Source organism: Drosophila melanogaster, chromosome 2L (assembly GCF_000001215.4).
Source record: "Drosophila melanogaster chromosome 2L".
NCBI classification, from domain to species: domain Eukaryota; kingdom Metazoa; phylum Arthropoda; class Insecta; order Diptera; family Drosophilidae; genus Drosophila; species Drosophila melanogaster.
In genome coordinates, this window is record NT_033779.5 from 5880527 (window position 1) to 5900563 (window position 20037).

The window sequence follows — 20037 nt, forward strand, 5'->3', positions numbered from 1 at the left end:
AAGTCAAAAAGTCCAAAAATTATTAATGAAAGTGAAATTATCATCAGCGAAGCGAAAAACAAAAATAAATAACAGATTTTTTGTTGCTCGATAATTTGCGAATGAAAAGGAAGGAAAAAACCAACCAACTGATGCGCCAGTAAAATTCATTAGACTTTGATAGATGAACTTGATGAGTCGATGTCGCTGATGGACGACGGACTCGCAGAGTTGTGAAAATCTGAGCGAAAAATGCGGAACCAATTTTATTTGTTTGCTTTTTGAGAGTAATTTAATTAGTTGGAGCACGGCAAGTTATGTTTGCATGTGACCCGGGGCGGTCAATTAAGAATTCATGAATCAGGCCCTAATTAGAGGTCGCCGTTTAACAAATTGATACTGGTTTTGTATTCACATTGAAGCCGAAAGATCTGTTCGAAGGTGTTAATAAAGCCCAGTCAAATTGCTTGGCTCCTTAGAACATTCTCCGTTCTGACTGAAGGGTATCAAAGTTTGTCCTCGGGGCACAAAAAGTTACATCTTGTAGCTAAGTGGCATTCCTCTGACCAACGGTTAAATATTTGTGCAGCACTGTGCGGACATGAAAATGGTATCATAGCACGCTTTTCACACAGCCGTGTGAAAAGTACACACCAGCCCAGTTTGAGGGAGGGCAGCTCAGACTCGGATGCAGGTCCCCTGCTCTCCTCCAGTCCACCAGACTCCAGATGAAGATGAAGTCGCAGCGAAGGTATGCTCCAGTTACAGAAGTAACAGTGTTTGTTCAGCTCAAATACAGTAGAGCCTACGAAACTGTTCATGACGGCCCATCGAAAAAGCTTAAAGTAAAATATTTGATGCCCTTGCCGTCGAACTTGTAATTATATGCCACGGAATTGAAAACAAAAGCATATCATATTTAATATGAAACAATGTTTTGCAACAATCTTCCAAACACAAACAGAAATCTTTCGAGTTCTGCCCTGGTAATTCGGCCTGTACGCGCATGGAGTTGCAATTGCGGACTCAGCGCGGCCGGCTGCAAGTTAATGGCTAATGGTCAGCAGCTGCCGCAGCCAAAACAGACGTGCTCCAATTGTAAACAAAAATGTTGGAGCTCGGATCGCCCAAACACACTCGCCTCGAGCTGCACTTGTGTTGGTTTGTATCCGTATCTGTATCTGCATCTGCAACTGTATCTGCATCTGCATCAGCATCTGCTCCGGATGGCAGCGAAGTCTGTCAAGTGGGTTGCGATTCCGACTTCCCCCTCGGTGCAAAAAGCACCGACTGACTTTTTGCGTGCTGAGCACATTTCCTATAAATAGTAGCTGTAAACCATAAATAAAAAACGAAAAGAGGCAGAGAAGCGCAAGGCGAGGGCTACTCTATTCATGCCATCTATCAAGTTGCAGGCACCCGAGATGAAGTTTGCGCTCAAATGATTTGTTTAGACGGCCTGCCACTAAGTGGTGGTAGCCTGTTAAGGCCGCTTTGGTTGTACCGAAATGATTGCACAGCGAATTAGTTGGCATCGGAGTAAAGAGCTATCCGTTTAAGGCCTAAACATCACTTACCCCAAACGAGATCGTCTCAATTGGTGGATATAAATCAAGTTCGGTTAGCAAAGCAGCTGATATTGGCTGGCCGTTGGCTTCAGTATCCATGTCATAAACAAGGACTTCCGATTGCGGCGTCTGCTCAAGTGGCAAGTGCCACGAGCGGCTTAGCGGAGGTCCTCATTAAAGCCGAAACCGAATAAAACACCAAACTTTCAGCAGCTGAGGGGCGACAGCTTGCAGACCCAAACAGGTGGCATCGGCAGTTGGGTCAGAGACAAGTCCTGGAGTGCGGGTCGAGGGACGGAAGGGCGGGAGGACTTCCGCCGATGTCCTGGCCATTTCGTAGCCAGGTGGCCTCGCCTTCGCCAGGTCAAGCGAAAAGGCGTCAAGGATATCAAGGATTCATAACTCATTTACCGACCTCTTGATGAAACCACTTCGATATCAAGTTCTGCTGGGCGAAGCAGCTAAACGGAGAATTACTTGCAGTGGCTTGAATTCATAATGATAATAATTAAGTTACAGAAGTTTATTTTACCAACGTTAAATTTTATATATATATTATAGGTAAAATATTGCATACACCTTTTAGTTCAAACGCGCTTTAAGTGGACTTGTTTATTTTCATTTTAGTTGCTTGCTTTGTGCATTCAGATTCACATTTTAAATGATATATTATTGCTGGATGATTTATTATGCGAAACATTTTCTGTTTATGGACATAAAATATTTGTATTTTTAGTCAGAAATTTTCGGTGTGGGCCAAGAACGCTTTTAATAATGCGCTTCAAACATCCAAAGGCAACGAATATTCAGCGGTGTATTTTCACGTTTAACTAATGTGGTTTTAACAATCACCTTAAATAGCACATTAGCTTTCGATTTCTATCGCATTCGAGTCGCTTACACAAGCAGGGAGTTGAAAATCCGAGTGAAATATAAATAATACCTAATTAATTGTCAATTAATCTAGTTTTTATTCTATTTCAAACTTGAAAAGTAGACTTAACTTATATATGATTACAACTAATGTGCAGATATATTTAAAAAAAACTGCTGAATTCCCCTTGCCCATCGAAAGATTCATTTACACAAAAAAAACATTTCCATTCGAAACGCATAATATTTACAAATCAATCGAGGCATAAAACCGTCTATACTACATGGGAAAGTCAGTGCCCATGAATTCTACTAAGAAAATATTTCGTTGGAGCCCAGAACTTATGGGTATAGGTTTCTTTAATAAACTTGGAAATGCAACGCACAGCGCTCAGTAAACTCCGCAACTCCACACGGAATATGGAAAGCAGTAAAAGCCATACAATCATTGGAAAAGTTATTTGTTTTGACGGAGAGTAGGAGCGTGGGCAATATGGCGAGATCCCTTGCCACATTCATATGTAAATGCATCAGGTTGTAGAAAGCTTAGGTGAAGGGAAAAACTATAACTTTTCAAATCAAATTATTACTCATAAAACGATAGGTCGCGTTGTTAAGTGACTTGTTCTTCGAGGTTTTTATGGTTCCACAATTGAGTGAATCTAAGATGGAAAACGTTACTCTTACAAGGGCTTGTCTAATTTAAATGAAAGTACATTTAAGTTGCTTGTTTCTGTGTAGTAGTTAACTACTGTAAAGAAATAGATTTAGAAATAATATTCATTGCAAATAGCAAACCAAAGCGACTAGTCGCATTTTGATCTAGTACATCGAAATGAATGCATACTATAAATGTATTTTACTTATTCTTTGTGGTAAAATAAGACATATTTAACTAAAAATTAATAATCACTATTTAACCATTCCTTTAGCAACGTTTTATGTCCATTTAGTTAACAGCTTAGACAAGCACGACATCAATGCAATTTTAACGAAGTTTAAAAATCTCGCTGGTAACTATTTATATTTTAAAAGTTATAAAATTACTAAACGATCTGTCTGTTGAAGTAAAATCCGCAAGCATGCACTTGCAGGATAGCAAATCGGATATAAACATCACCTCCAAAGAATTTTGTATGAAAAATGACGAAAGGACGAACCGCTTCAAAAGGATTATTTTTCTGCAGAAAGAGGTTATCCTAAAATTGCAATCCCAATTGTTGGAACAAACTCTGAATTGCAGCAACCTGAGGCAAAGAGTTCGCAGGCTCATTGATAGTTACACAAACCTAAAGTCCGAGCTTGAAGAACTAAGGTCGAAAAGTGGCACAACTGACGGCCCCAAGAATGAGAGCACTATAAAACATATATAGTAGATTTGTTGGATTCAAACAATATTAAATATTAATTGATGAAATGAACCATGATTTTATTTTACATCTTGGCGCACTTTTCTTTGTCCTTAGGGCACTTTCCTTTAACAATTTCGGTGAATGCTGGGAAAGTGTATAAATATTTATACTGCTGCAGGCGAAATTACATTAATATATTCCACTTACGTTTCAGCTTTTTTTGCTCTCGACGGCATGAAATTCTTTCAACTTGGCATCGATTCAGAGCAGTAAACACACATGAGCCATCAGCAACCTTTCCACAATGGATATTACTTTTCCAGTCACAGGTAAGGCATTCGTCTGCAATGGTTTTCGCCAATACCAGAGATACTATAACTACGGGTCTATTATTAAATTTTTAATCTGAATCCAAAAGGTTGAGGTCCTACCAAATATGAGATGGATCTTCATGCCGTCACTTTAGTTTCGAAACTACTTTTTCGAAATACTCAAAAGAACACAATAAACTTTAATTCGATTACAGAACTATGACTGAAACATATCATATTTGCAACAGTTAGCACATGTATTAAAAACAAAATTCAATTTGCTAATGTTATACCATTGTATCTTGGTACTCTTTATACTTTGCGCTAAGTATCTACAGGCTGTGTAGTTCAACAAGAAACCCTTTTCTTTAAAAATGTGCAATTGATAACTTAAGTCCCCTTTTTTACTCATAAAAATCAATATATTTTTTATGACCCTAGCGACTGTGATGTGTTGTAAATTGATTTAATGGCCAAATGCTCACTTTGAAGCTCGAGAGTGCGTTATAAACTGACATCGAATGAAGCCGGGCCCATTTACGCAAGTTGACTGTACAAACGCCATGCATTTGAGACAACTCCTTACCGAAATGGGTAAGCAATCGATGTACAACAATACTACATTTATTTTATATTAGCTGTTCTTAATTTTGAAGTTATTATCTTGACCATATTGACCATTCCTGGCTATACCATTCACACCTTGGCAGAGAAGAAAATCAGCCAATATCCTTGGATCCCGAAGACGTCAACGCATATTACACCTTATAAGATATCTGGGGATATATGAAATATGAAATGTGTTATTATGTATGAATAAATTTCGACGAATTTGTCTGCCCAACAATATATTCTAAATAAATGCATATTTTAAAAGATACTAAGAGCGCATGAAATAAAAGTTTACTTCAATAAGCTTGATATTTTTTTAAAAAAACCAATGTGGTTGTGAATGTGCAGAATATACCTGGTATTTTTAGATTATTTTTTTATAAGCACATTGGACTCTCAATTTATTTATGTATATTTCCAACCTAATATTCCGTGCAATAAGTAATTATCCAAACCAACTTGGATATCTCTACAACTTACTAATTATTGACTTCCATCAAGCATCTTTTAATGAATGTAAACCCTTCCTTAGTTAATTTATCCGAAGCCATCAGAATGATCAAACCTTTTTAGTTTTCAAACATTTTTTTAAAAATGCACTTGCAACTGCATCAGTATTGATTATGTCCTATCAGAGAAATGCTAAACAGGCCTGAAAGAATTGACCATATCAGTGAGCATGGCGAGCAATAAATCTAATTGATTTTGATCGCCGTTTGATGGCCATACTTGAAGCAACTACTGGCGACCTATAAAAGAGGGAACGCAATCATCAGTCTTCAGTTCAGTTTGAGGATCATGAAATTCTTGACCGTATTTGCATTCGCCTGTGGTAAGTAGTCCGCACGACTTGGCCAACGTTTGATAAACTAAAGATAGGCATCGTTATTCTGTTAGTGGCAACATTTGTGGTGCTCCACGGCGCCTACGGCTCACCACTGCCGGAGCCCATTCCCGATCCGAGTCCGGTGGCCGATCCGAGTCCGGCTGCCAATCCCAGTCCAGTTGCCGATCCGAAGCCCGTTGCCGAGCCATCTGCCAATCCAGGGACCGGAACCAACGCAGAACCAGGTCCGAGGAGCAAACCGAATCCCAGTCCCTCGGCACCAGCAACTCTTTTGGAAGCCAATAAGCAAGACAACTTTGCGGTTCCGCTCCTAGAAACTGCTCCGCAAAAGCTGGATGATGTTCAGGCCGATCCCCAGCCGGCTTAGTGGGTGCATGACCCCACATCAAGGAGCAGCAGCAGCAGCTTAATCCAACTGGAGCCTGCACACCCACACACAAGGGAGACACGCACACATATATATATTAATCTTCTGTATTCAATGTATGCATTTATGTATTCCAACTTCTAGCATGGGCATTAATAAAATTGCAAAAAAAATATTTAAATACTTTTTGGTCATATTTCTATCCCCCAAAAAGAAGCAGATGGTATCTAAACTAAGATATATCTTTCAATACCATTATGATATGCGTGATGTTATGAATCAAAGATAAATAAACATTGAATCAGTACATAAATTAAGCACCACCTCTGTTAACCGAATTCAACAAGCCGCGATTTTAGGGAAGTGACGCGGAGTATTTGCTACACAAATCCATTTCCCACAACAACTTCCGCCAGGCAGTCAGACAGTCCACTGGGCCACGGCAATCACATGACATCGACACCGGCCAGGGAGAGACCAAGTGACCAAGAGACCAGCCGACCAGATCCGGCCAGCCAGATTTGCGTTGGTATAAAAAAAAAAGAAGCCACCGAGACTGGGGGGAAAAAATCGCTTACAAAGAGGAAGCGACAATGAAGTCAGCAGTGTAAGGTTGACGACGCCACGAATGCCGGCAATCCGACCACAAAGACAATGTCTTGGATGCCAACCGGCATTGGAGGGCATAAAACCACACGAAAGCCCCATTGATCGGGGGGCATCGTCGGTTAATCCATTTGTGGGGCATCATTACCACCGGGTTTATTCATCGCATATATGGTATGTAAATAGGTTTATTTGCATCTTTCTTTTGCCTCTTCCGACGATCGTAAATTTTAACTCAACTTTAGTTCGTTCTCAATCGTTAAGGCAGTGAACAATTTTGAGATATCAATTTACATGTTAACACATCTCGATTTTTGAATGAACAGTTGACTGACAAATTGGCCCAATCGGTTGTGAATGAACCGCCATAGTATTGAAAGCCATTGATAACGATTTCAGATTCGAAGAACTATAGAAAAGTAAACCTTTGATGGACTAGAATTGGCAAGCTTCAAATGATAGTCAATGAGTTAGAATGTTCAATTTAGTTTTTAGCAGTTTTCGAAATTTTGATAAGTAGTTAAGATACATCTTTAGCATTCAGATTCAGATAGGATTAATTCTTTCACATATTTCCTGTCTTATTCACTGCTTCTGATTTCTATCTGATTGCCATAGCCATCTCTCAGATTAAAGCTATACACTTGGCCATAACTCAACAAACCTTACGATGGATTTTAAAGATTCTCGACGTAGACAGCATTACAAAGGAACTTTATTGCGAGGTTTCACTTTAAATGGTCGGTCCTAGTATGGGATATGGCAGGCCTTTATGCAAATTGTACCATCTTTGCTTTGCGTTAGCAACAAACAATAAAGATACGCCAACAACAGCTTGTAATGGATATGAAAATATAAAGAAGATTATATATCTGACACGTATTTAAACGTAAAAATATTACAATACCCATGATTCTTAAGACCTTCATTATTAGCCAAAAGTATACTGAAAGTAGTGCTCTAATATAAAGTTAGTTTTTAAAAGCCATAAAGCAAATTCGATGCGGTTAAGTTCAGGATTCGTTATTCTTCATGGTGTTTGAAACACTTCTGTTGTTAAATTTAGCTTCTATTCCCGAGTTATTTACGAACAAGTAAAAAACATCTTAAAGATTCTTTGCAGCTACGAAAATACTCACAAATATTTTTCGTAAACAAAAAATTCTCGTTTGGCAACCAAATATGTGCCAAAACAACATCAAAAGCGGCACAATTAAAGCCAATGCAACGCTCCACATAATTATATTAACCAACTCAGAAAAGGGAAAACAATGGAAATATTAAAGAAAAGGAGTGGAATGAACGGCAGATGGTTACACATTAATTTATAATTATTTGGGCTTCCACCAAAGGGTTAATCAGAACAAGTGCCACTTTGTTGAAAGCGCAGACGAACAAATTGAGAAAAAAATGGATATTGAACGTTATTGTGTATACCCTTTCAAACCGGCATCATTAAATGCATATTCAAATAGCAATGTATTAAATTTAATTATTAAATTATTATGTGTGGTTTTAGGAAATGATAAAAAAATACTTTTTTTGTATATTTTTACTGTTCGAATAGTAAACCGCATTTTGTTAAAGTGTACGGCCGCATCTCATGAGCTCATGTGGTGCGCATCTGAGAAACAGAAACAGAAGCCCAAATTAATTTTGTGGTCTGCTGACTTTTTTGATTATTATTTTGGGTCTGAAACAAATTTGAAATTAATTTTTCCTACTGTGCGGGTGCCCCCCAATAGCCGATTGGGCCTACTTGCTGTTTGGAGAAATTGAGAGGGGGACCCACACTTATATACCATCAGAATTGCATAAACAGACGCGGCAATTACAGATATCGACATTTGCATACGCTGCCGTCAGTCGCCCGCCTCATTAGAGCTAATCAAAATGAATGCTCTAATCAAAGTGGTTTGATTGCAAATCATTTTCACTCGCACTTTCAGCTTTTCACTTTCAATCTAATTGATTGAGATGGAAACCCCGGAGAAGCGATTGGGGGAAACCTGTCTCCATCCCTCTCCATCGATGAAAACAAGAAAATGAATTCGAAGAAATTAGCAAAACGTGAATCACAAACCGCAAAGAGTCATTCACAAAAAGCCTGCCTGCAGAAGACAGGCGTGGGAGCCAAATTGTGGAATCGGAAAATTGCAAATCAATTGAGCACTTACTCAATTTCCCCGTTCAAATTGAAATAGTCCGAGCTTAGAACTCACGTCTTATCGCAGATTCACGCTCGTCCGCGTTGTGTGCTTTGCGATTGTTTAAACAATCAAAGTTTTCCCGACGAAAGTTCACGCACAATCCCATCACTCCACTCGCATCAGCCAATTAACTGATTAGCCCCAAATTCGGTCATTTCTGTACTTTGGCCATCGAGTGGGACAAAGACGCCAATTCGGTAAAGAAAAATGGGTAAAAGGTTAATTAATTGGGTAGACAATCTGTGGGATACAAAAGAAGCCACGACGTAATAGAAAGTTTTTAGATAGATATAAGAAAGTATCTTATAACCAATATGATGCAGTACCTTAGCAAAGTATATTTTAGCAAATGATTCAGTGCTCACAATCAAAAACTGTTTATTGCGCGGTTGCTTCATAGCCAATGATTTCCGCTGGTTAAATATCAATTTACAATAAGTGCAAAACATCGAAAAGACAACAGAGATCCGTGTACGCAGCTGAAAAAATATACAAATCCAATATTATTGCTTTATATGCGTTTGAATGATGGAACAATTATGATTCGTTTATTCATTTTAGCAGAGATACAAACAAACATAAAACCCACAAGAAAACATGTAAAGGATTAAGCTTTTAAAGTAGAGATTCCGCAGAACGGACATTCGCCCTACTCCCCAGTTGAAATAGCAACGTGTTAATATTTATCTTGAATCGTATGTCAAAAACGTGGAGATTGTGGGTGACAGGAAATGGAGCTTATCTGCAGATGACGCAAAATGAACGCCTTTGTGTTGACACGCCAATATTGTTTATGATTGAAACTATTTATTTGTAAGTGGATCATAATAATTGTCAGAGGATTCCGGAGAGTAAGGGGATGCCGAGCAACTCGGCGAGAAGGACTGTCATGAATCAAATCTTATCACAAATTTAATCGCATGGGTTCGCAGCTAAGCAAACAGTTTGCGTTTTTGTTATTATAGTAAATATTTAAGCTTCCCTCTGATAAGATACATGAATTATAAGAGACTTTAAGAGTTTCCTCTTTCCGAAGTAACACACAAAAATCGTTGAAAGCTTTAACAATGTTCTAAGGATAAAAACATAAATGCCATGGAATGGGTTACTTCCGAGACTTTTTTTCTTGTACTCATATCAGAAGTATATTGCATTAAAACTTTAGTCTTAACTTAATTTGATTTGGGAATTTGCAAGAAAGGCAATCTGCAGTCAACCTAAATTTGCATTGATTTCGCAAAGATAGGGTGTTCCTTTTTCGTGGATAGACTATATTATTCTTTATACCTGTGTTTTTTTCCCTTTTTTTTATCAAAGTAGCGAAACTAGCCGGCTGGCAGATGACAAAGTTCCCAGCTTGAGATAAAATGTATTCGAATGAACAATGAGTGGAAATGTATTTTCGTGTAGGTAATTTTTCGGTTCATTCATGGGCCAGGATTCACTTCAATCGGAACAAAGGCACCGCAGGATGTCTACTCTGAATGGGAATCAATGTTTCGGTTGTTTTTCGTTTCCGTTTCCTGTCCTGCGTCGCAACGAATGCGATTTAATTTCCATTGTCCCATTGCCAATCAATACAAAAGTCATTTCGAAAGTATCCAGCCAGTACACTGCAGTGTGAGAGTTGGCTAAGTAGTAGACACTTAGCCGTGAAGTGTTCAGATAGCAGCCGTGGCCAGGTGTTCACTTGAACACGGCACTCTTGATTCAGGTAGAAATTAAAGTGTTAACCACTGAGACGGACGGCACTTAATTCTAATTAATTGAACTTCGATAATCCCTTTAACAGTTTGAGCCTGACGAACTTTTAAGCCGTGTTCTGATCAGATATCTCGCTGCTCATTCCTAAAAAAATATCGTTTTAACTTTAAAAACCAGATTAACCCAATATTGATTTTTAATCTACGCCTCGAACCAAATGAAAATATGTAATTTCTAGTTCGTTCTTAATTATGGTATAGTATCTTTGTCGGCGCCAAATCTAGAAGTCTCTAACTCATTCCATCTTTTTATAGCTGTCATCAACATGACAAAGCGGCTTTGCCTCTCTGGACGAGTAATTTTGTTGGGAGGCTTTAGTATTTTGGCCAAGCAATATAAATGGTATGAAAAATGTGTTGGCATGTACATATATGTACATATATGTAGCTCATATCATTTTTTTGTTTTTGTTTTTATGTTCATAATGGATTGTCATGTTCCTTAAATATAAATATCATTCTTGCAGTCAAGTATGTGTTTATATTAAATTTATTTCAGTCCATTTTCATGTTTGATTACGTGACACATTTACTGATTGCTACTCGTAAAAATGTTCTCGACTGCAAACAAAAAACCAGCAGAGACAAAAAGTTCGGCAGGATTTAAAGGTGTTATCTGGTTAATGAACTCTGGAAAGGATTAAGTCAGAAGATGGCCCACAAACTTTAGAGTATACATGGAAGAGATAGATTTTGAACATAACCCAAATTAAAAGTTCATTCGAAGCACATGATATTCAAATACCAGCAATAAAAGAGAAGAAATTTTCGTCTAAATATCATAAATTTGGGAAGCATTTGGAACTCAAGCAGCGAGAAAAGGGTTCGATCCTCCGACCGAAAGTATTCATAAATTTGTCAAACGAGACGCTCTCAAGCAGAGAAAGGTCATTTTAATAGCACGTAACACAACACTTTTACCTTTACAGAATTCCAGTTAAGGCCGAAATTCCACTCTACTTTTGTCGTGGAAATTAGGGCAGACGAACAAATCACCACGGGGACCACAGGTAGCTAAAAGCAGGTAAATGTCGGCCAAAAACCAAAAGAACCTGACCAAATGTATAAACTATGTTAAAGAGGCGCCACAGTATCGCATATTACTGATCCCATATTTGTGAAAGTTGAGCTAGACGAATCTTTATGACCCACAGGTCGAGTTTATGTCTAAAATGTATTTTATATTTATGTCCTTTCGTCTGCATTTATATGTATAACATTTTATATGTATAACTACAAATACCATATACCCCACTCTATATTTCAAATACAATTTTATCACAGCTTTGGAAAATATCGGAACTCTTATTTCAAAAGCTTCTTAGAGTCCATGTCCATTATAATATGGTAAATACTTTATTTGGGTTATTATATCTTTTAAATGATATATTACATATTGCATAGATACATAATATTTTGCTTGAAGTAACTGCGGTTAAAAAGCATATGCAATAATCGCTGTTTAAGATATTTGCTGGTGAATCCAAAATTATGCCATGTTCAGTTGCTGGCGCACACTCTCTATTTCATCAGGACTCATGACATCCGAGTTGAAGTCTGCTTTGTGAGTTTGTATCAAATGCCCAGTCGCATCGTTCACACTATCCTGAACACTGTAGTCGTATAGGGTTCTCAACATGCCATTCATCACTTTCTGGGATCTTGATTGTGAACTAGACTGAACGCTTATAAAGGGGGCAGCATCGCTAAATTGCCAAAGGCAAATGCAGGCTAAGTGATGAAAACTAAATTAGGCAAACTCTAAGAACCTCGAAGATCCTTACGAACTTACAGAAAATGCAGATCACCGCGAAGTAGTTCATTGTGGAAACGTATTCTCTAGACTGTAAAGAATCCAACCAGCACTTGGCCTAAGCGTTATGAATCGCATTTATTACGGCTAACAAGATCAGAAAAATAAGTAAGTGCGCAATTAGAAGGTCTTGCAATGACTCAATACTATTGTTTCTGTTCTTAAATGATGGGAAACCATATGATTTTAACTATTAAAGTGTTGGTAGATTCCCTTGGGAAGGATTTGTCTCCGTGGGTACATCGGTAGCGACTTTCGCGATTTCGTTATTGATCTTCTGACTAAGTTCTTTCAGAAGTGTTAGATATTTGTTACGGTAAGTGTTCCTGACGTTGGCTTCCTGAAACTGATTGGCGGCAGGTGGGGCGCTATCCTTACTAGAACGTTTCTTACACGGCTTTGTGGACTTTCGAGTGTTTTGCAGTTGCCCATTCAATTCCAAAAGTCTGCGGTTCACAGTATTTAGCTCGAGCTCTAAATCGAGGTTTAACTGTCGTACTTTGATAATATCCGTTTTTCTGGCCTCTATTTCTTTCATCAAGTATATGGAATGGTTCCGGAGAAGTAAACTATTGTTCTGCTCCGTTAGTAACCTCTGTTGCAGGGCCTTGAGCGCACTTTGATTGGATCCTTGATTTTTTTCTTTTGCCGGGAAATCATCTAGTCCTTTATTGAAAGGAATATTATTCAAGTCAATGGAAGAGCTTTTTAGTGATTTGGACCTATTGATTGGATAATCATCCAGCGGCAAATCAGAAATATCGATATCCATTATATAATCGCCCTTTTTCGCATCTTTCAGAGCTACATCATCTTTGGCTATTTTGGCCTGTGTCTCATCATTCTTGGGAGCAACATTTTTCAGAGATGCACTTTTCGTAGAATCACTTTTCAGGTGCATAGCTGAATCGAGTTGTTGCTCACTATCGCAGCTTGCCACTGTAAAAAGCAGCACTAAACGAAAAGATACTCGTTCTTAAATGTGCTCAAAAATGCATAAGTCAACTTACGTAAAATTGGAGAGCATAATAAAATCTGGTTCATTTCGAAGAAGTGGCTTCAGCTGAAGTAAGGTATTATTGCATTCCTTATATATACGAATTTCATGTTACATAAGCGCTTTTGCAACGGCTCTTGTTTCGTTCTGCTTGATATTTATAAATATGATCTTGTAGTATTGCAATTTTCAAAAAAAAAAAAAACATCATCAAAATATATAAATATTCGTTGAATATACATTTTAGTCCTGTAGTATTCTAGATATTAAGATATATACATTTTTCTGGCCTCCGGACGGATATCTTCGGTTTTTTTTATAAGATTCTTCTTGGCATCGGGTGCTTTAGTCGAGGCTAACAATTTTAAGACTTACGCAGTTCAAACAAATATACAAAGAAAAATGCCATAGTCGAGTATTTATTGAAATAATATATGTAAATATCAAATTCTTAGACAATCAATTTAACATGGTTTTCAACAATATAAAAGCGAGAAAAGTGTTGGTTTCTTTGAATTGCTGGTCGATTAAGGAAAATACCGTGTTAATTATACAAAATATGTTTTTACTATACCTTAAAATAGTTGCTATGTAGTTATAGATGCTGTACATAATTAATTACATAAAATCCGGCAATGTATATCTGAGATCATTGAAGTCACGATATATGTGTTACCGATGCAAACGCAATTCCCAAGCCAAATTAAAGAAAAATAAAAAAAAAGCAGATCATAAAAACGAACCATTGTCTTTAGCTAAAAGTGAAACTGCAATTGAAAAAACTTTCAGCATCCGCAGAGCGGCTAGAATGAGAAAAAATTATACTAAAATTTCGCCCACATGTCCACATATGTAAATTGAAAGGTTGCGCCTGCGCACGCGTCAAATTGAAAGCGAAATTGAACGTGGGATTCAGAAAACTGAGGCATGGCCATCTCGTGGGCGATCGGTCACTCTGTGAATCGTTTTGGATCCCCCATTTTGGGTAGGTGGCCACTGTTAATTGTTTAAAACATAGCGATTTATGCGCAAGTTGCTCGCATTTTGCGTGGTGTCTACGGAACGCTGCTTAAATGGCCGCTGCTTTCCACAAATGGTCAAAAGTCTTTATGCCTTGTAAATGCCTTGTAATCTTGGTCAAGAATGGTGTTATACGGACAGCAAACTGGAATTTACCTTAGAAGGAGAACGGAACCCAACATATTTTAGATAACTGCGCATTTAAAATTCAATTAAGTGGAAAAATTCATCAGCTAATCTTGATGAGAAATAAACTATTTAAAACTTAACCATACTATAATTTATATTCAAAAAGTAAATAGAACAAAGAAAATTTAACTAGTATGGCTTGAAATCTCAAATGCACATCTTACTATATGAAGTTATGATTATGTTTATTAACGTCGTTAGATGATTTTCATAGTAACTTTAAGATAGCCTTCTTTATTCCCAGTCACACCATTCGCATACAAATCTTATGTCTTATTTCTCATTTTGATTGCCGTATTATAATGACAGTGGCTCTGTGCATGCGACTCCCATTTGAAGCTCGCTTTCCACTGAAGTTTTCGGTTTCAATTTCCCATGGCAGCGCATCCCACTCGCAGCAGGCACACATATGTATTCATCACTACGATTTTCATCGCTTTTCAGCCCGAGTTCGAGCTGAGCTCACGCTTTCATTTGCGTTCGGAAAATGACCTACTTCCGGATTAGCATGCCCGGGCCACTTTTACTGTCGCTCGATCTGGAAAAGGGCGATGGATGGAGGGAATGGGATAGGGAATGGGAGCCATGGCATCGATGGGCACCGACCAGGGGCAGAAGCTAATGAGGTTGTCGCCGTTGTATCCACTTGATAATAAACATCCGCCGCGTTCCGCAGTGAGTAAGTGAGTGTTGCATGTTTGTTGCATTTAATTGTAATTTATTTTCCATCCCACAGAATGGACACGGCAAAGAACGGAAGCAAATATTTTCCGGTGGAAGCTGGCACAGCCAGCAGTTCCTGTACCATACCTTTTTGACCCTTTCCAGATATCAGTGATGCATTAATTGACTTTTCCTAGTGATCAACCATATCCTACCGTACTTAACTGACAGATTTTATTAGCTAAGTATATCAGACATGGAGAAGTTCACAGCTTCTGGTCTGATGCCCGAACAACATTTTCATCTTAAGTTAAAGCAGCCAAGGAATCTGCCCACTTGGGCAGATGACATCGAATGTAGTTCTTCGCTCGACTCCGCATTCGTCGGCTTTTGCTTAAAGGGAAAAATACCAAACAAAGGCAATTGCATTCGAGTGGATCGATCAGTGGTGGACCAGAATCAATGAACTCGAGGGAAGCCGGTGCAAATTGCTGGCTAATTTAGCCCAGCGCACGCGAAAAATGCGCAAAGAACGAGTTGCACTGCTGCCGACAAAAGGAAGCAGCCACTTCCTATTCAGAGGCGGCAAAAACACCTGAGCCTGGGGCTACCAGGGGAATGCCAATGATGACCCCACTGGTGACCCCCACTCGCAGTGGCAGCGGGCGACTCTTCACACCCAAGCTGGCATAATTGCCCGCATCGGAAGCGGGCAGGTTAATTAGCTTGGATTTGGGGGAATCCTCACCCCCTCACCAAAGGCCAGAAATCAAAGCGGAAATTGTTTATTAAACAAATCCACAGGCAGTTCTAATGGGCCGGGCAGCATCCATGGCGTGGATAATGGACTTTTAATTGACTTCTGGCATTTTCGGCTGCCTGCGTGCTGAGGCCTATTATAGTTCGGAATTGAGAATCATATGACATAATAATAACCGGGTCTTCACAGCTCCGGAAGCCTAACAAGCCAATATGCCCAAATAAACAAAGGAGCTATATGGAGCATTCGGTATCGATCGATAGAGACTTCAATGACGATTTCGTAAGAGAAGTTGAATGATACCGACAGGTAATGACAGTCACACACTTTGAAAGTGGATCATTTGCATTTGTCAATATGGTTGACACACATTTTATAATAGTCTGTATCACAATTGAACAGCAATCCCCCAGTCAGCATTCCATTATAATCGATATAGTTACCACTCACTTTCATTCAAAGAGATTATTGTGCGCTGAAAAAGTTTTGAAAAAAACAAATTAACAGTGCGTTTCGTCACTTATTAAATTATTCATCCATTAATAGATGCATGCAAGTTGTAGTACCCGAAATATGTACAAACTACTTAAATTTCATAGCTAAAATACTTTGGTTTCTGTCTACTAAGTTTAGCTGAAACTTAGGCAGAATTTTGTGTGGGAGATATGAGCACCGTCATCATCATCAAACAACTGGAAGTGGCCATTAGGTGGGCGATTGGTCATTGAGTGGGATCGTGTAGCTCCTCTTTTTCGCCCACAGTCTATAATTGATGAAAATTTGCCACATTAAAAACAATGGCCCACTGTCTTATGATATCGAAATTGAATTCAACCGCAGAGGCTGGGCGAAAATCATTACAATTTTCCCTGCCTATTCAAGCGAAAAACTTTCCTTTTCGAATGCAGCACTAATTCGGCTAATGGCCATCAGCAGCACCCACCACTATCATTACATCATCATCTCGCATAGATCAAGCCATGAAGCCAACTTCCGCCCTGGTACGCACCTAGTAACAATGGTAAGGAGGGAAAGTTATCAACGCCACATTACCATTGGCCATCATCTTCTTCTCAATGAGAGTGAGACTGGGTAATTCCAAACGCCAAAACGGCAAAACAATGACACATAAATCGCTGAAAAATCAAGCATAACATCAACATTTTCACATCTCCCCCAATGCTACACCCACTGCCACACTCGTAGTTAGCATCCGTGCAATTTGCGAGATAAAGACCAATCGCAATATTACTGGCTGGCATGTGGAAAGTTGCAAATTAGCCTGGCTATGGAAAACAACAAGGCAACAAGTCGCTCGTATTATTCAGTTACTCAGACTCACTGCCGTTGGTAATGTGAGAAAAAGCGAAAATGTGCAGCGTTGACACAATTGTGAGTGCATGAGGCAGTGCATCCACATATTCATGAGATACTTGAGCAGTTGCCAGCGATTGTCTATGCGCGGCATTTGGACTGCCACAATGGCCCCCAGATGCTGCCACCATGAGGTGGGAGGCATCTCGGCACGCCCAGAAAAAGCAGCCAAACTGGCATAGACTCCATTCGATACACGATACTAGTGCAGTATCTTATTCGATTTCGCTGCATATATGTATCTTCACATATATGGTCGAATTGAATACTGTAATGACGGAGCAGTTGTTTTTCAGAATCAGCAAGAAATAATATTACTCAATTTAATATTTATAAGTATTGCAATGATCAACGGAAAAAAGATTACCAAAGTTACCAGCTGTAAGTGAGCTATACTTTATATATTTGTTGCACTTGCAACATCTATGTATTGTAGCATCGCCTACTCCCAGCAGCTTTAAAACTATTACACTCTTTATTGATGTAGGTCATTGTATTTCCAAGTAGCGTCATCAATTCTGTGCCATTACGACGTAAAGACTTCAGCATATGCCATGTTTATGGGCATAGTCAGTGGCATCCGCCATAAGCTTCCGATTTTTTATTCGACTTACATAACAAGCGACGTCTGATGGCTCGAATATGTGAATATGTTTATGCATCCTAGATACTTGGACTATATAGATGCCAAGCCTATATTTTGGGTAATTAATGGGCAGCGCGACAGGTTGGCGCGTGGCAACATTTTCTTTGGCGCCCACACTCTTGATTGTAAATAAGTTGATTGGGTTTTTTACGATTCCAGCTGTATTCGAGTCCTATTGCATTTTCTGCGTCGGCGTGTTCGTTTGGCCTGAAAAAAAAAAACCGAGCGTTGGCTGGAAAACAACTTAAGACCTCGACGGCCGAGCAGCGTAACAAATTCATTCACTAAACTCAACTTAAGCCATTTGGGTTTCATTGATAAAACGGCCTTTTGAATGGTGCTTGTGGCTTTTAAATGGAAAATACTACAGCTAAAAACCGCAGACGAGTTTTTGGAGCTTTGAAGTGCAAAATTGTAAAAGTGTATACTAGATACTCAGTACACTCACTAGCTGAGCAAGGGATAGTATATAGAGGGACTTGAATGTAGCATATTTTCTTTTTTGATCGGACTACAAATTTTGGTGCGCTTCGTCACTAAGCACACAACCATCCGAAGTGATATCATCATAAATAATCTATGGAGTTGCCACGAAATAGACAATAATTCAAATTCTGTCCACGACTTTTTTTTTGGAGCAAAACAAACATCCCTAAATCGGCATCATCAATCATCGAAGCTTCAGCTGCGCAGTTCGCCTCAAATTCGATACATTACACAAGTGAGCAGCAAGTATGGTCACCAAATAAAGATGATTAGCTGGAGTTTTTTAACCAAAACTGCATTAGACCGGTCCCAGTATCGGTCTGCTCTTTGAGTGGAAACTCAGTCAATAAGCCATGAAGTGCACTTAACCCACTGAGCATCCCCTCCACTCCCCACTGGCAAACAATAAAATCAGCTGTCGCTACTGAACTCCCCGAGCTGACCAGACAAATTGAGCGACCAACCGCCCCATGCTGCCCACTGTATTGCCCAATTGAAAAGTCAGCAAGTTTTCAAAACAATTTCTGTGTGTGCCAATGGAGGAGCCGAGGGGCGAGATGCGGGAGACTGGAGAATCGGGCAATCGGGCAGCTGATGAAGAGCCCTTCGTGGTCATATTGTGCCGGCCGGCAATTGTTTTGGCCCGATCGAAAAGCGCTGATTAAAGCAAGTCGAGCAGCTTTCCAGCGCCACATGCACTTTCATTCAGCGTTTTGTTGTCATCGCGGTGCGTTGCTCTGGGAATATAGGGTGTGATCGGGTAGCACTATATGGCAATCAATCGAATTTATGATCTAGAACGCTTAAACTTATTAATAGAAAGAACTATCTTATTATCAGTATCACTCCTCATATCAACGATAGTAAACCTGCATAGGTGGTTTTGCTACCTTTTGTATTTACTTACATGGTTATTTCACTACTTTTCAACTTTACAGATTAAAATTTATACTACATACTAAGAGTTGTAAGAGTATTCCAACTTTATCTCGAACCTCCAGTTTGCCACCCTGGAAATATTGTTTGGATTTGGGTTAAGCGCTCCAACAACCGTCAAGTCATGCGTGGCAGCCAAAGAGTTGGCTTTGTTTGGTTACCATGGCGGCTCGATTGTCGGGAAATCAACGCAGTTGCAGTTCTACTCTTCATGTACTCCAGATGAAGATGGGTTCTAACGGCCCACCGAGAATAATGACTCCAAGCCGGGCATTGTGATATGAATCGTTTTTTGGAATTTTAATTTGATTTGTGGTTTGGTTTCGTTTTCGACTGGAGTTTCAGCAGCGCTTTGCCTCGTATTTATGGTCATATGTGGTACCCATTCATTAGGCGTGAATTGTCGAGCTGCGTAACGCCCAGTCCAAAGTTAGATATAGGGGTTACTGGTAAAAAAAGCCGAGAAGTCCGTCAGCCTATATTATATAATTATAGTGTCGAAACTAAGTGACTTTTGGAATGCGCTCGTTGGAGAAAACTTGACCTTCCAATGGAAAAGAAATTGGGGGAAAGGGATTTTAATAATGGGCTTTTCATTCACACTGGCATTCAAATCATCTTGACCCGAACTCATCACTTAGTATTCATTAAGCGTTGGTTTCAAT

General features: G+C 39.2%; 6 protein-coding genes and 3 long non-coding RNA genes across 14 annotated transcripts; 4 read left to right on the forward strand and 5 right to left on the reverse strand.

Moving 5' to 3' along the window:
• Nucleotides 1-3214: 3214 nt before the first annotated feature.
• On the forward strand, nt 3215-3819 carry CG44574 (uncharacterized protein). Its single transcript, NM_001298714.1, has 3 exons — nt 3215-3295; nt 3353-3433; nt 3489-3819. The coding sequence occupies exons 1-3, from the start codon at nt 3256-3258 to the stop codon at nt 3791-3793; spliced, it is 426 nt and encodes a 141-aa protein (NP_001285643.1). The 5' UTR covers nt 3215-3255; the 3' UTR covers nt 3794-3819.
• A 4-nt stretch (nt 3820-3823) lies between these two features.
• Nucleotides 3824-4248, reverse strand: Sfp26Ac (Seminal fluid protein 26Ac). The gene is made up of 3 exons (NM_001169421.2): nt 4204-4248; nt 3980-4150; nt 3824-3916 (listed from the first exon to the last, which is right to left on the reverse strand). Exons 1-3 carry the CDS (start codon nt 4223-4225, stop codon nt 3855-3857), a joined length of 255 nt encoding a protein of 84 aa, NP_001162892.1. The 5' UTR covers nt 4226-4248; the 3' UTR covers nt 3824-3854.
• A 113-nt stretch (nt 4249-4361) lies between these two features.
• On the forward strand, nt 4362-4965 carry CG43185 (uncharacterized protein). Of its 2 annotated transcripts, NM_001298715.1 has the most exons (3): nt 4362-4459; nt 4525-4677; nt 4740-4965. In NM_001298715.1, exons 2-3 carry the CDS (start codon nt 4647-4649, stop codon nt 4871-4873), a joined length of 165 nt encoding a protein of 54 aa, NP_001285644.1. In that variant the 5' UTR covers nt 4362-4459; nt 4525-4646; the 3' UTR covers nt 4874-4965. The 2 variants fall into 2 exon arrangements, with proteins under 2 accessions (NP_001285644.1, NP_001245901.2); NM_001258972.1 differs by having other exon boundaries at nt 4406-4677; nt 4740-4931.
• Nucleotides 4966-5475: 510 nt separating this feature from the next.
• CG9029 (uncharacterized protein) lies at nt 5476-6083 on the forward strand. 2 transcript variants are annotated; one of them, NM_001298716.1, is made up of 2 exons: nt 5476-5527; nt 5575-6083. In NM_001298716.1, the coding sequence occupies exons 1-2, from the start codon at nt 5494-5496 to the stop codon at nt 5907-5909; spliced, it is 369 nt and encodes a 122-aa protein (NP_001285645.1). In that variant the 5' UTR covers nt 5476-5493; the 3' UTR covers nt 5910-6083. The 2 variants fall into 2 exon arrangements, with proteins under 2 accessions (NP_001285645.1, NP_608966.1); NM_135122.3 differs by having other exon boundaries at nt 5593-6083.
• Nucleotides 6084-6677: 594 nt separating this feature from the next.
• lncRNA:CR44577 (long non-coding RNA:CR44577) lies at nt 6678-7463 on the reverse strand. 2 transcript variants are annotated; one of them, NR_124104.1, is made up of 2 exons: nt 7418-7463; nt 6678-7349 (listed from the first exon to the last, which is right to left on the reverse strand). It is a non-coding gene; the product is annotated as a long non-coding RNA:CR44577 (long non-coding RNA). The 2 variants fall into 2 exon arrangements; NR_124105.1 differs by having other exon boundaries at nt 6988-7349.
• Nucleotides 7464-7622: 159 nt separating this feature from the next.
• On the forward strand, nt 7623-7958 carry lncRNA:CR44578 (long non-coding RNA:CR44578). The gene has a single exon (NR_124106.1). It is a non-coding gene; the product is annotated as a long non-coding RNA:CR44578 (long non-coding RNA).
• Nucleotides 7959-11771: 3813 nt separating this feature from the next.
• Acp26Ab (Accessory gland protein 26Ab) lies at nt 11772-12336 on the reverse strand. 3 transcript variants are annotated; one of them, NM_134272.1, is made up of 2 exons: nt 12281-12336; nt 11772-12219 (listed from the first exon to the last, which is right to left on the reverse strand). In NM_134272.1, exons 1-2 carry the CDS (start codon nt 12309-12311, stop codon nt 11978-11980), a joined length of 273 nt encoding a protein of 90 aa, NP_599099.1. In that variant the 5' UTR covers nt 12312-12336; the 3' UTR covers nt 11772-11977. The 3 variants fall into 3 exon arrangements, with proteins under 3 accessions (NP_599099.1, NP_476645.1, NP_001285646.1); NM_057297.3 differs by having other exon boundaries at nt 11823-12219; NM_001298717.1 differs by having other exon boundaries at nt 11868-12219.
• A 20-nt stretch (nt 12337-12356) lies between these two features.
• On the reverse strand, nt 12357-13370 carry Acp26Aa (Accessory gland protein 26Aa). The gene is made up of 2 exons (NM_057296.2): nt 13312-13370; nt 12357-13255 (listed from the first exon to the last, which is right to left on the reverse strand). Exons 1-2 carry the CDS (start codon nt 13343-13345, stop codon nt 12495-12497), a joined length of 795 nt encoding a protein of 264 aa, NP_476644.1. The 5' UTR covers nt 13346-13370; the 3' UTR covers nt 12357-12494.
• A 6052-nt stretch (nt 13371-19422) lies between these two features.
• Nucleotides 19423-19854, reverse strand: lncRNA:CR44579 (long non-coding RNA:CR44579). Its single transcript, NR_124107.1, has one exon. It is a non-coding gene; the product is annotated as a long non-coding RNA:CR44579 (long non-coding RNA).
• Nucleotides 19855-20037: the final 183 nt, after the last annotated feature.